This window comes from Trichomycterus rosablanca, chromosome 18 (genome assembly GCF_030014385.1).
Source record: "Trichomycterus rosablanca isolate fTriRos1 chromosome 18, fTriRos1.hap1, whole genome shotgun sequence".
NCBI lineage: Eukaryota > Metazoa > Chordata > Actinopteri > Siluriformes > Trichomycteridae > Trichomycterus > Trichomycterus rosablanca.
In genome coordinates this window covers 20,415,588-20,431,604 of record NC_086005.1, presented here as the reverse complement: position 1 = coordinate 20,431,604, position 16,017 = coordinate 20,415,588, and the positions used below count along the sequence as shown (strand labels likewise).

Here is a 16,017-nt window from a genome sequence, read left to right as displayed (position 1 = left end):
GCCTACAGTCAAGCATGGTGGTGGGAATGCCATGATCTGGGGCTGCATGAGTGCAGCAGGTGTTGGGGAGTTACATTTCATTGAGGGACACATGAACTCCAATATGTACTGTGAAATACTGAAGCAGAGCATGATCCCCTCCCTCCGGAAACTGGTTCGCAGGGCAGTGTTCCAGCATGATAATGACCCCAAACACACCTCTAAGACGACCACTGCTTTATTGAAGAGGCTGAGGGTAAAGGTGATGGACTGGCCAAGCATGTTTCCAGACCTAAACCCAATAGAACATCTTTGGGGCATCCTCAAGCGGAAGGTAGAGGAACGCAAAGTCTCGAATATCCGCCGGCTCCGTGATGTCGTCATGGAGGAGTGGAAAAGCATTCCAGTGGCAACCTGTGAAGCTCTGGTAAACTCCATGCCCAGCAGAGTTAAGGCAGTTCTGGGAAATAATGGTGGCCACACAAAATATTGACACTTCAGGAACTTTCACTAAGGGGTGTACTCACTTTTGTTGCCGGTGGTTTAGACATTAATGGCTGTATATTGAGTTATTTTGAGGGAAGAATAAATTTACACTGTTATATAAGCTGCACACAGACTACTTTTCATTGTGTCAAAGTGTCATTTTGTCAGTGTTGTCCCATGAAAAGATATACTTAAATATCTGCAGAAATGTGAGGGGTGTACTCACTTTTGTGATACACTGTATATATATATACAGGTCCTTCTCAAAAAATTAGCATATTGTGATAAAGTTCATTATTTTCCATAATGTAATGATAAAAATTAAACTTTCATATCTTTTAGATTCATTGCACACCAACTGAAATATTTCAGGTCTTTTATTGTTTTAATACTGATGATTTTGGCATACAGCTCATGAAAACCCAAAATTCCTATCTCAAAAAATTAGCATATTTCATCCGACCAATAAAAGAAAAGTGTTTTTAATACAAAAAAAGTCAACCTTCAAATAATTATGTTCGGTTATGCACTCAATACTTGGTTGGGAATCCTTTTGCAGAAATGACTGCTTCAATGCGGCGTGGCATGGAGGCAATCAGCCTGTGGCACTGCTGAGGTGTTATGGAGGCCAAGGATGCTTCGATAGCGGCCTTAAGCTCATCCAGAGTGTTGGGTCTTGTGTCTCTCAACTTTCTCTTCACAATATCCCACAGATTCTCTATGGGGTTCAGGTCAGGAGAGTTGGCAGGCCAATTGAGCACAGTAATACCATGGTCAGTAAACCATTCACCAGTGGTTTTGGCACTGTGAGCAGGTGCCAGGTCGTGCTGAAAAATGAAATCTTCATCTCCATAAAGCTTTTCAGCAGATGGAAGCATGAAGTGCTCCAAAATCTCCTGATAGCTAGCTGCATTGACCCTGCCCTTGATAAAACACAGTGGACCAACACCAGCAGCTGACATGGCACCCCAGACCATCACTGACTGTGGGTACTTGACACTGGACTTCAGGCATTTTGGCATTTCCTTCTCCCCAGTCTTCCTCCAGACTCTGGCACCTTGATTTCCGAAAACAGTACTTTGGACCACTGAGCAACAGTCCAGTGCTGCTTCTCTGTAGCCCAGGTCAGGCGCTTCTGCCACTGTTTCTGGTTCAAAAGTGGCTTGACCTGGGGAATGCGGCACCTGTAGCCCATTTCCTGCACACGCCTGTGCACGGTGGCTCTGGATGTTTCTACTCCAGACTCAGTCCACTGCTTCCGCAGGTCCCCAAAGGTCTGGAATCGGCCCTTCTCCACAATCTTCCTCAGGGTCCGGTCACCTCTTCTCGTTGTGCAGCATTTTCTGCCACACTTTTTCCTTCCCACAGACTTCCCACTGAGGTGCCTTGATACAGCACTCTGGGAACAGCCTATTCGTTCAGAAATTTCTTTCTGTGTCTTACCCTCTTGCTTGAGGGTGTCAATGATGGCCTTCTGGACAGCAGTCAGGTCGGCAGTCTTACCCATGATTGCAGTTTTGAGTAATGAACCAGGCTGGGAGTTTTTAAAAGCCTCAGGAATCTTTTGCAGGTGTTTAGAGTTAATTCGTTGATTCAGATGATTAGGTTAATAGCTCGTTTAGAGAACCTTTTCATGATATGCTAATTTTTTGAGATAGGAATTTTGGGTTTTCATGAGCTGTATGCCAAAATCATCAGTATTAAAACAATAAAAGACCTGAAATATTTCAGTTGGTGTGCAATGAATCTAAAATATATGAAAGTTTAATTTTTATCATTACATTATGGAAAATAATGAACTTTATCACAATATGCTAATTTTCTGAGAAGGACCTGTATATATACAGGGGTTGGACAAAATAACTGAAACACCTGGTTTTAGACCACAATAATTTATTAGTATGGTGTAGGGCCTCCTTTTGCGGCCAATACAGCGTCAATTCGTCTTGGAAATGACATATACAAGTCCTGCACAGTGGTCAGAGGGATTTTAAGCCATTCTTCTTGCAGGATAGTGGCCAGGTCACTACGTGATGCTGGTGGAGGAAAACGTTTCCTGACTCGCTTCTCCAAAACACCCCAAAGTGGCTCAATAATATTTAGATCTGGTGACTGTGCAGGCCATGGGAGATGTTCAACTTCCCTTTCATGTTCATCAAACCAATCTTTCACCAGTCTTGCTGTGTGTATTGGTGCATTGTCATCCTGATACACGGCACCGCCATTGAATGCACATGGTACTCCAGAATGGTTCGGTAGTCCTTGGCAGTGTTTCAGTGTTTCAGTTTCATTGTCCAACCCCTGTATATTTATACAGTATATACTGTATATATATATATATATATATATATATATATATATATATATATATATATATATATATACAGTGTATCACAAAAGTGAGTACACCCCTCACATTTCTGCAAATATTTCATTATATCTTTTCATGGGACAACACTATAGACATGAAACTTGGATATAACTTAGAGTAGTCAGTGTACAGCTTGTATAGCAGTGTAGATTTACTGTCTTCTGAAAATAACTCAACACACAGCCATTAATGTCTAAATGGCTGGCAACATAAGTGAGTACACCCCACAGTGAACATGTCCAAATTGTGCCCAAAGTGTCAATATTTTGTGTGACCACCATTATTATTCAGCACTGCCTTAACCCTCCTGGGCATGGAATTCACCAGAGCTGCACAGGTTGCTACTGGAATCCTCTTCCACTCCTCCATTATGACATCACGGAGCTGGTGGATGTTAGACACCTTGAACTCCTCCACCTTCCACTTGAGGATGCGCCACAGGTGCTCAATTGGGTTTAGTCCATCACCTTTACCTTCAGATTCCTCAGCAAGGCAGTTGTCATCTTGGAGGTTGTGTTTGGGGTCGTTATCCTGTTGGAAAACTGCCATGATGAAGTTTTCGAAGGGAGGGGATCATGCTCTGTTTCAGAATGTCACAGTACATGTTGGAATTCATGTTTCCCTCAATGAACTGCAGCTCCCCAGTGCCAGCAACACTCATGCAGCCCAAGACCATGATGCTACCACCACCATGCTTGACTGTAGGCAAGATACAGTTGTCTTGGTACTTCTCACCAGGGCGCCGCCACACATGCTGGACACCATCTGAGCCAAACAAGTTTATCTTGGTCTCGTCAGACCACAGGGCATTCCAGTAATCCATGTTCTTGGACTGCTTGTCTTCAGCAAACTGTTTGCTGGCTTTCTTGTGCGTCAGCTTCCTTCTGGGATGACGACCATGCAGACCGAGTTGATGCAGTGTGCGGCGTATGGTCTGAGCACTGACAGGCTGACCTCCCACGTCTTCAACCTCTGCAGCAATGCTGGCAGCACTCATGTGTCTATTTTTTAAAGCCAACCTCTGGATATGACGCCGAACACGTGGACTCAACTTCTTTGGTCGACCCTGGCGAAGCCTGTTCCGAGTGGAACCTGTCCTGGAAAACCGCTGTATGACCTTGGCCACCATGCTGTAGCTCAGTTTCAGGGTGTTAGCAATCTTCTTATAGCCCAGGCCATCTTTGTGGAGAGCAACAATTCTATTTCTCACATCCTCGGAGAGTTCTTTGCCATGAGGTGCCATGTTGAATATCCAGTGGCCAGTATGAGAGAATTGTACCCAAAACACCAAATTTAACAGCCCTGCTCCCCATTTACACCTGGGACCTTGACACATGACACCAGGGAGGGACAACGACACATTTGGGCACAATTTGGACATGTTCACTGTGGGGTGTACTCACTTATGTTGCCAGCTATTTAGACATTAATGGCTGTGTGTTGAGTTATTTTCAGAAGACAGTAAATCTACACTGCTATACAAGCTGTACACTGACTACTCTAAGTTATATCCAAGTTTCATGTCTATAGTGTTGTCCCATGAAAAGATATAATGAACTATTTGCAGAAATGTGAGGGGTGTACTCACTTTTGTGATACACTGTATATATATATATATATATATATATATATAGGGAGAGAGAGAGAGAGAGAGAGAGAGAGAGAGAGAGTCAACTTGTTCGTGACATGTTTCTCGAATTTCTGTTCATAATCCGAAATTTGTTCATACGCTAAGTTAAAAAAGATTGCTCGTAACCCGAAATGTCCGTATTGTAAACTGTTCGTAACTCAAGGGTCTACTGTATGTGACTATGACCTTGTTGGAAATTCCATTCCAGTTTCAACTATTCAGATAATGATAAGGCTTTGAAGTGGGTCTGTGGGAATTGTTCCCATTCGGTCAAAAGAGCATTTGTAAAGTTAGCCAGTGATGTTGAATTAGTTCAGTCTATCCGTTATAATCTATCTGTCCATGATCCATCCATCCATCGTTTTACCACTGTTTATCATGGTCACAATCACACACTCACACAGAGCAATCTGTAGCAGCTCCAGTTAACCTGACTGCATGTTTTTGGACTTTTACTGTCTAAATTTAGCCATTTCTGATGAAACAGTCAATGCAAGTACTGAATTAAATTCATTCATTATACTGCTATTAGTAGAGTTCATTCATTCATTATGTTAGCCTGGTGATCAGGTAAGCATAGAGTCTTTTATTAACACCCTGATGTAAAACAGATGCTCACTGCTCTCTCACTCTTCATCAGTTCACAGCCTTGACCTGAAAATATGTCCGTGTGTGACGTCACGCCCCAACACGTCACCACCAAAACATCCTTTTTCTTTTTTCTGTATACTTTTTGGCTCCTATGTGGGCACAACCCCTGTCAAAATGGGCCAAGGGCGCCCTTCTTTCTCTTACTGTCTTTTCCCTTCCATACGTCACTGGCACATTTTTTGACATCCGAGGGCCATACCACTTGTGGCCCAATTAAAGAAGCCCCTGTAGGATCTGAAGGCCCCCGCAGTGCGTCAGCCGGACGTCTAGGCCCTGTTCTGTTACGTCTTGCCTCCAAACTTAGCATAGCTCATCATGCCTGATAGGAAAAGGCACGGTCTCTTTAGGATGTGGGTCACATGTGACATTAAGGCCCTGGTATGATGTCTGATTAAGTTTTAGGTCTTGCATCTCTGATGATGGAGTCTTGGTGTGTGTGTGTGTGTGTGTGTGTGTGTGAAATGGAGCTGACGCAGTGGGCTCAGGGTTGGACTTGATTTTCCAGGGCCGACGTCAATGAACCATTTTTCAACATTTCACTAACCAGCAACCTCACTGTAGTTGCAGCAGTTATGAGGAAACCCTGTTCAGCCGTTGTCCCACCAATTGTGTCTGCATATATATATATTAGGGCTGTCGAAGTTAACGCGATAATAACGCATTAACGCGACCTCAATTTAACGCGATTAAAAAAAATTAGTGCCATTAACGCAAATTCTAGTTCATGTTGACACTTGACTGGTAGAACAAACATTTTAATGTCGGACTTGCCACCGTTTTTCATTTGCAGTTTGTTAACATAATGTAACCGATCGTGGTAGTGATGCACTTGCATAATAAAGAAATAAATACACGCTATATTCACAAGTTGTCGGGAGCAGAACACTATTACACTTAATTAACTTCTTCTTCTGTACCGAATACCGGAAAGCTGAGTCGAGCACGTTAGTTCATGAACTATGGAAGCCCCAAAGGGTCAAAACACACTCACTTCGTGTAGAAACGTCCATCAAACCATCGTCACGATACAACCACAGACAAGTCTGATACAATAACTACGCCTTATCCCACCTAAAGCACCGCTGATCTACAATGTTTGCTGATGGAGAAATTCTAACCTACAATCTGACATTTACTGCCTAGTATGTGAGTGAATAAACTCCCTTACAGTTTTCTCTTGTCCCAGCAGTTTTTAACATCAGTACATTTAGCATAAAATGTGTTCACCATTTTAATTGTAACATTTCACTTAAAAATCCTTGTTTTCTATAACATTTACACAGATTTTTTTTTAATGCGATTAATCGCGATTAACTATATGAAATTCTGAGATTAATCGCGATTAAAAATTTTAATCGTTTGACAGCCCTAATATATATATACACTAATCAGCCATAACATTAAAACCACCTCCTTGTTTCTACACTCACTGTCCATTTCATCAGCTCCACTTACCATATAGAAGCACTTTGTAGTTCTACAATTACTGACTGTAGTCCATCTGTTTCTCTGCATGTTTTGTTAGCCCCCTTTCATGCTGTTCTTCAATGGTCAGGACCCCCACAGGACCACCACAGAGTAGGTAATATTTAGGTGGTGGATCATTCTCAGCACTGCAGTGACACTGACATGGTGGTGGTGTGTTAGTGCGTGTTGTGCTGGTATGTGTGGATAAGACACAGCAGTGCTGATGAAGTTTTGAAACACCTCACTGTCACTGCTGGACTGAGAATAGTCCACCAACCAAAAACATCCAGCCAACAGCGCCCAGTGAGCAGCGTCCTGTGACCACTGATGAAGGTCTAGAAGATGACCAACTCAAACAGCAGCAATAGATGAGCGATCGTCTCTGACTTTACATATACAAGGTGGACCAACTTGGTAGGAGTGTCTAATAGGGTGGACAGTGAGTGGACACGGTATTTAAAAACTCGAGCAGCGCTGCTGTGTCTGATCCACTCATACCAGCACAACACACACTAACACACCACCACCATGTCAGTGTCACTGCAGTGCTGAGAATGACCCACCACATAAATAATACCTGCTCTGTGGTGGTCCTGACCATTGAAGAACAGCATGAAAGGGGGCTAACAAAGCATGCAGGGAAACAGATCGACTACAGTCAGTAATTGTAGAACTACAAAGTGCTCCTATATGGAAAGTGGAGCTGATAAAATGGACAGTGAGTGTAGAAACGGGGTGGTTTTAATGTTATGGCTGATCAGTGTATAAAAAGGCATTTAAATTTAACTCACGTCATTTATAATGACATATTTTCCAACCTAAAAACTCGAGGTTAAAAGTGCTGCAATACAGAGGGTGCGTTTGTTCTCTCATTAACGGGTTTCATGCAGCAAATGTGAAACAGGCTCAGCTGTTTACTCGCGTCATTCTCTGTGCTGTTAAAATAATTTCCTCTACTTGCCTCAAACTCTCATGCACTTTTCTGTTTCGCTACCCTGCAGGATGTATCAGAATACACTACGCCTAACTGTATTGAGTAGAGCTCGGATATCAGCACACAGTCAGATTTGCAAGCTGATGCAAAACGCTACTCACCATGTGCCCTTGTGTGTTAAAAAAGGGGTATTAAAAACAGCATGTACCTGCCATTTGTAATGATGACTAGACCTTTGGACATGTCATATATACAGTGGTACCTTGTAACTCAATGTCCCCTAAACTCAAAATCCTTGAAACTCGACGCCCTTCATCGAGAAATTTGCACCCTTAAAGTCATGCGAACATGAGACGAATCTGCATGTGTGTGTCAAATTCACCCTAAAAGCTCCACATGTATCTGCGTCAGCTGGATTTTTCTCCTGTTTCACTTTTAAACTTGTGTTACAGCTCAGGGTTCTGAGAAATTGTAAGAATCAGTGCAGGTTTTATTATATATTTTTTTAAACTGTTTTTTAGTTGTATTTCAGTGTTTTTTATATTATACTTGTTATTTTTAGTGTACAAGTGTCAAAAACAACCCCATTATTTTACATTTGTGTCACCATAAAATATATGCAGTTCCACGGTACCATGAAATGCATTAACAGGTTTCCCATACATCCTTATGGGGAAAAAATACTTTAAAACTCAACGCCTTTCAAACTCGGCGCCACTCCCACAACCAAATGACGTTGAGTTTTAAGGTACCACTGTACTATATGGACAAAAGAGTCACCGCCAGGACACCACTTCTAATTATTGAATTAGTGTGTTTCAGCCACAACAATTGCTAACGTGTAATAAATAAACTATATAAAGGAAATGATATGCTTCCAATCTTGTAGCAACAGTTTAGGGAAGGTCCTTTTCTGTTTCAGCATGGCCTGTAAAGCAGCTAGCCGCTCAGGTGGTTCAGCGGTAAAGTACGCTAGCGCACCAGAGTTGGGGTTTCGAATACATGGTATCGAATCTCAGCTCTGCCTTTCCGACTGGGCTGGGCGGCAGCATGAACAACGATTGGCTGTTGTTCAGGGTTAGAGGGTAAGAAAGTCAGATCATAGGTCCTCATAACTGGTGCGACTGCAGCCCCTGCTGGCGCCTGCACAGGGCTGAGGAATAATGCTGATGGGGGTGTGGCCCTCCATACACAGTGCCCGTCAAGTGTATGAACTCGACTCATGCAGGTGAAAAATGCAGTCTGTACTGACTGTACGTACGTGTATGTCAGTTGAGAGGCGTCCTCAGTCAACGGTGAAGGGTCGAATCAGTATAGAGGACGCAATCAGGGTAATTGGAGCTTTGACCCTAGCCCCACTGAACATTTTGGAATGAACTGGAACATCAACTGACGCTTTTAACAGTTCTATTTTTTAGTAAACAAAAGACATTACTGACACTAAATCATCAATGAGTTATTTACATATTGAACATCTCAATAATCCAGGTGTTGTAGAGATACGTTTCGTCCAAGTGACTTCATCCAAGTGACTTTTTCAGTCACCTTCTTTAGTGACTTCTTCTTCAACACCAGACCAGACTGAAGAAGTCACTTGGATGAGTGACGAAATGTATCTCTACAACAAACTTGTGTCCAGATGAACTGATTCAACTTTGTGGATCTTTTACCCTTCACCATGAATATCAGAATCACTTACTATTAATGATAAAGCAATTTGAATAGCCTCTCTATGCCCTCCTAGCTCTCTTGCCGTTAATACTTATGTTATTAAGAAAAAACAAAACAAATACATTTACTTTTTTCCTTTTCCCCTCCTGATGTAACCAGACAACTGGCGCTGAACCTTTTAAATCCACATAGATCCAAGACGGCATTGAACTGGGAGTTGGCTGAGGACCAGAGACTTCAGTTTTGGCTGACCTATCGTTTTGTAATTTAGCTTGTAATTTTAGAGCTGAGCATTTGTGTGTAAATCCTCACTAGGGAGAGCCTCAATAGATCGCTATTCAACTGTCTCACACTGAAACCTGAAATGGACCGGGTTTTTTTTTCTAGATCCACAGTAGCAAAGCACAAAGTTTGGCTCCAAGTTCAACTTTAAAAGTCAAGCTCAGTGAGTAGCTCAGGTGGCTCAGTGGAGAACATGCTAGCCCACCACTACTGAGATCTCAAGCTGAACATTTACATTTTTGGCATTTAGCAGACGCTCTTATCCAGAGCGACTTACAGAAGAGCTTACATGGTGAACCCACGATGCGATACGATTCACGATACTGGGTTCACGATACGATTTTTTTTAAACAAAATGAAATTGAAGACAAATGACAATGACAAGTTTCCTTTTATTATTTCTCTTTAAAAATAAAATAAAATAAAATACTGTATTTGTGCTTATCTTTTATGCATCTAAATAATGAATGCCCTTTTATAGGTAGGTACAAACTATGCCAAATAATGCTCATTGTGTAAACAAACTGAAATGAAATTGGTCAATAAATCCAACCTTATGTAAATAAATGAATAATACAAATAAAGAAAGTATCCTCACATAAATACATTTGGCTGGAAAATCCCCTACCTAGCAACTTTGTGAAGTGCCGTCAACCAGGCGAGGTAAATAGCACCAGTGCCCTCTGCTGTTTAAAGTGAATATCGATTCATCTTAAATGAATAACTGATTCAAATCGTGGCACGTGTACCGATTATTAACTGTCTTGTGGTGCATCGTTACATCCCTAATAGTGAACATTACCATACTCCAGTTTAAGTAGACACCAGTTCAAAGGATACAAATCTGCTGAAAACCCTGTTAGATGTCAACTTAAGTGCTTGGTAAAGAGGTGGGTTTTTAATCGTCTTTTGAAGACAGCGAGAGACTCAGATGTTCGGACCGCTTGGGTGCAAGTACAGAGAAAAGCCTTGATGCTGGTCTTCCTCGAGTTCTGGGTGGAAGATCAAGTCGAGCGAGACTAGTGACTTGGAGGTTGCGTGGTACAGAGCAGGGTTTTATAAGACCTTGAAGGTTGTTTGGCTTTGTAGGCTTTGAAGGCGAGCATCAGTGTTTTAAACTGAATGTGGGCAGCTACAGGAACCCAGTGAAGAAAGCACAGCAGTGGGGTGATGTGGCAGCGTTTAGGTTGGTTTAAAACCAGGTGAGCATTTTGAACATCAGGCGAAAAGGATTCCACATTTCTATATAATGTAGATCAGTGTATTACTCTCCATACATCATACTGATCCCTGTGTGAACATGCCTTGTGTCAAAGGTGGTGTGTGTTAAGTACACCCCTCATCGATATGGGTAGGGGTCTGCAGCAGTAGATGATATATAACTGGGTAATTATATATGATTACATCATTAGAAAAAGAGACAAGACGTCATCTTTTCCAGAAACGTCTGTGCATTATTAAACAAGACAATGCAAAACCACATGCTGCACACATTACAAAGGCATGGCTACGAAAGAAGAGGGTACGAGCACTAGACTGGCCTGCCTGCAGTCCTGACCTGTCCCCAATAGATAAAGTGTGGAGAATTTGACAACCTTGTACTGTTGCACACCTTAAGACGTATTTGCAAGTAGAATGGGACAAAATAAAACTTGACACCCCTCATCACTTGGTATCCTTGGTGCCAAAATGGCTTTTAATTGTTGTGAGAAAGGATGGCACAGTTACAAAGTGGTAAATGCTTTACCATCCCAACGTCTAGGCAATAAAACTGATGTTGCTGCTAAGCCCCTAACGTCACTGACTCTTTAGTTTCAGACCAGCAGCATTTTGACACTGGATCTAAACCCATCTTGCAGGATTTGACAGGCTTTGCCTTTTTTAGGCAAGGAATTTGTGAGTGAGCAAGTTTTTGTAATGAGAGATTACAATTTGTCAGTGTCTGAAAACTTTATCCAGTGTACCCTGCATATCCTCACTGGTTCTTCGTGTTCCTCTGGAAAATATCCTGGGTCAGAAGATATAGGACTGTGTGTGGGGCTCCGAGAGCCTATTTCATACAGCTGGTCTTCAGGTTTAACTGAAAGTCATTAAGTAGAAAGCATGATGTTCCTCTTAGATACGTTTACTTTGATCAGAGGAAGAGTACTGATCTAAGCTAAGCTTTGTTTATTCTTTATTGTTTGAAAGACTCCCAGCCCAGAAACGTCTGGCTCAGATTTTTTGGCTTATTGTTAAATGGGGGCTGGATAACCTATAACCTAGCCGCTTTTGGTGGTCCAGTACATTTTCCAGGTCTTTAGAGAGTTTGCATTTTGTAAAAGGGGGTGTCAATAGCATTACTTCCTCTCTACTGGTGCTGACCCCTGCTCCGATTGAGGAGAGTGAACTGACACACATCCCCTCCGATACGTGAGCAGTAGCCGACTGCATTTTTTCACCCGTACCAGCCGAGTTCATATGCGAATCAGCCCTGTGCACGGAGAGCCACACCCTGATCAGCATTATTCCTCTACTCTATGCAGACACCATCAACCAGTCTGTTTGTTTGTTTGTTTATTAGGATTTTAACGTAATGTTTTACACTTTGGTGACAGGAACGGTAGTGACTCATTACACAAGGTTCATCGGTTCACAAGGTTATATCGAACACAGTCATGGACAATTTAGTGTCTCCAATTTACCTCACTTGCATGTCTTTGGACTGTGGGAGGAAACTGGAACCCAGGACCTTCTTGCTCTGAGGCAAAAGTGCTACCCACTTGCATCAGTTATGAGGTTCCTCTCCGGCTCCCTAACCCTGTATGAACAACAGCCAAACGGTTCATATAGCCGCCCAGCCGGATGGCAGAGCTGAGATTCGATATGATGTGAGCTGTTCAAAGAGCCTCAGTTTTATGACAATGATTTATAATTGTGAACAGAGCAACAGTGCCTTTTAAATCAGCGGTGGTGAAAAGTCTGAGACCACCTAGTGAGATTTATTCTATTACGCATTTGTCTGTAATGTAATAAAATACAGTCTGCAAAATCTGACCACCCATGTGATCCCGACATGATGTCATAATATTCCAATGAGGATCTTGTGATGTTATTGAATGATTGGTGATCTCTGTCAGGTGCCTTGATAAATGCTTGATGGAATTTAGGTCAGGTGACTGTGGAGGTCCATGAGTGCTGTGGAGGTCCAGTTTCACTAGTGGTCTTTAGCCCCCCTACGTAGGGTATTCCACAATTTTAAGTGATACATACACACATATATATATACACACACATATAAATACACACACACACACATATACAGTGTATCACAAAAGTGAGTACACCCCTCACATTTCTGCAGATATTTAAGTATGTCTTTTCATGGGACAACACTGACAAAATGACACTTTGACACAATGAAAAGTAGTCTGTGTGCAGCTTATATAACAGTGTAAATTTATTCATCCCTTAAAATAACTCAATATACAGCCATTAATGTCTAAACCACCGGCAACAAAAGTGAGTACACCCCTTAGTGAAAGTTCCTGAAGTGTCAATATTTTGTGTGGCCACCATTATTTCCCAGAACTGCCTTAACTCTCCTGGGCATGGAGTTTACCAGAGCTTCACAGGTTGCCACTGGAATGCTTTTCCACTCCTCCATGACGACATCACGGAGCTGGCGGATATTCGAGACTTTGCGCTCCTCCACCTTCCGCTTGAGGATGCCCCAAAGATGTTCTATTGGGTTTAGGTCTGGAGACATGCTTGGCCAGTCCATCACCTTTACCCTCAGCCTCTTCAATAAAGCAGTGGTCATCTTAGAGGTGTGTTTGGGGTCATTATCATGCTGGAACACTGCCCTGCGACCCAGTTTCCGGAGGGAGGGGATCATGCTCTGCTTCAGTATTTCACAGTACATATTGGAGTTCATGTGTCCCTCAATGAAATGTAACTCCCCAACACCTGCTGCACTCATGCAGCCGCAGACCATGGCATTCCCACCACCATGCTTGACTGTAGGCATGACACACTTATCTTTGTACTCCTCACCTGATTGCCGCCACACATGCTTGAGACCATCTGAACCAAACAAATTAATCTTGGTCTCATCAGACCATAGGACATGGTTCCAGTAATCCATGTCCTTTGTTGACATGTCTTCAGCAAACTGTTTGCGGGCTTTCTTGTGTAGAGACTTCAGAAGAGGCTTCCTTCTGGGGTGACAGCCATGCAGACCAATTTGATGTAGTGTGCGGCGTATGGTCTGAGCACTGACAGGCTGACCCCCCACCTTTTCAATCTCTGCAGCAATGCTGACAGCACTCCTGCGCCTATCTTTCAAAGACAGCAGTTGGATGTGACACTGAGCACGTGCACTCAGCTTCTTTGGACGACCAACGCGAGGTCTGTTCTGAGTGGACCCTGCTCTTTTAAAACGCTGGATGATCTTGGCCACTGTGCTGCAGCTCAGTTTCAGGGTGTTGGCAATCTTCTTGTAGCCTTGGCCATCTTCATGTAGCGCAACAATTCGTCTTTTAAGATCCTCAGAGAGTTCTTTGCCATGAGGTGCCATGTTGGAACTTTCAGTGACCAGTATGAGAGAGTGTGAGAGCTGTACTACTAAATTGAACACACCTGCTCCCTATGCACACCTGAGACCTAGTAACACTAACAAATCACATGACATTTTGGAGGGAAAATGACAAGCAGTGCTCAATTTGGACATTTAGGGGTGTAGTCTCTTAGGGGTGTACTCACTTTTGTTGCCGGTGGTTTAGACATTAATGGCTGTATATTGAGTGATTTTGAGGGAAGAATAAATTTACACTGTTATATAAGCTGCACACAGACTACTTTTCATTGTGTCAAAGTGTCATTTTGTCAGTGTTGTCCCATGAAAAGATATACTTAAATATCTGAAGAAATGTGAGGGGTGTACTCACTTTTGTGATACACTGTATATAAATAAATACACACACACACACATATATATATAAATATACACACACACACATATAGTTGTCACACGTAACTAATGTTAACACATGCTGACGTTAGGTACTCTTGTTGTTTACGAGTCATTTTTTTGCGAGTCATGAGTCGAGTCCGAGTCATTTGAAACGAGTCTGAGTCGAGTCTGAAATCGCTGTGTGTGACTTAATCTCTGACCTGTATTGTTCTTTATCTTTTTTAGCTTTGACGTGGACAATGGCACGTCATCAGGAAGAAGTCCCCTGGACCCCATGACCAGTCCGGGCTCAGGTCTGATCCTTCAGGCCAACTTTGTGCACAGCCAGAGGAGGGAGTCCTTTCTCTACCGCTCGGACAGTGACTATGACCTGTCGCCCAAGTCCATGTCTCGCAACTCATCCATTGCCAGCGACATGTAAGTACTCAGGCACAAAGTGATGACCACTCATTTGTTTTTTGTTTTTTTTGCAGGCCCAGTGGCCATGTGATCATCTACAAGTGATTATTCATGCATTCCATTTTTAGCTTCATCATCAAAACTAGCAATGTCCTGCGGTTAAAAGCTTCCTTGTAAGGATTTCTGTTTGTTTGTAGTGTTTTTGCTCCTTAAGGAAATACTGCTGCATTTTTCAACCTAATCACCTAGTGATGTGTATGATCAGTTAGCATGGACAAGAATATGCTTTATAATGACAATTAAAAACAGGCGGTGTCCTGTTTTTACAACTGGCCTTAGATTTTATTGCAAGTTATTTTTGACGTTTAATTAAAAAAAAAGTCTCGAAGTAGTTGGTGGTATCAACCATATGATCATTTAAGTAATTCATTAATTCAAGCCATAACATTAAAACCACCTTCTTGTTTCTACACTTACTGTCCATTTTATCAGCTCCACTTACCAAATAGAAGCACTTTGTAGCTCTACAATTACTGACTGTAGTCCATCTGTTTCTCTACATACTTTTTAGCCTGCTTTCACCCTGTTCCTCAATGGTCAAGACCCCCACAGGACCACCACAGAGCAGGTATTATTTAGGTGGTGGATCATTCTCAGCACTGCAGTGACACTGACATGGTGGTGGTGTGTTAGTGTGGGTTGTGCTGGTATGAGTGGATAAGAAACAGCAGCACTGCTGATGGAGTTTTTAAACACTTCACTGTCACTGCTGGACTAAGAATAGTCCACCAACCAAAAATATCCAGCCAACAGCACCCCGTGGGCAGCGTCCTGTGACCACTGATGAAGGTCTAGAAGATGACCAACTCAAACAGCAGCAATAGATGAGCGATCGTCTCTGACTTTACATCTACAAACTGAACCAACTAGGTAGGAGTGTCTAATAGAGTGAACAGTGAGTGGACATGGAATTTAAAAACTCCAGCAGCGCTGCTGTGTCTGATTCACTCAAAATAGCACAACACACACTAACACATCACCACCATGTCATTGTCACTGCAGTGCTGAGAATGATCCACCACCCAAATAATACCTGCTCTGTAGTGGTCCTTTGTGGGTCCTGACCATTGAAGAACAGGGTAAAAGCAGGCTAAAAAATGTATGTAGAGAAATAAATAGGCTACAGCCAATAA

General features: G+C 42.5%; 1 protein-coding gene across 1 annotated transcript in view; it reads left to right on the top strand.

The window, feature by feature from the left end:
• Nucleotides 1-16,017, top strand: part of LOC134332931 (3',5'-cyclic-AMP phosphodiesterase 4D-like) — a 214,805-nt gene that overhangs the window by 116,628 nt on the left and 82,160 nt on the right. The window contains exon 2 of the mRNA XM_063014765.1: nt 14,651-14,842. Within this exon, the coding sequence (XP_062870835.1) occupies nt 14,651-14,842 (192 nt within the window). The remainder of the gene's footprint in view (nt 1-14,650; nt 14,843-16,017) is intronic.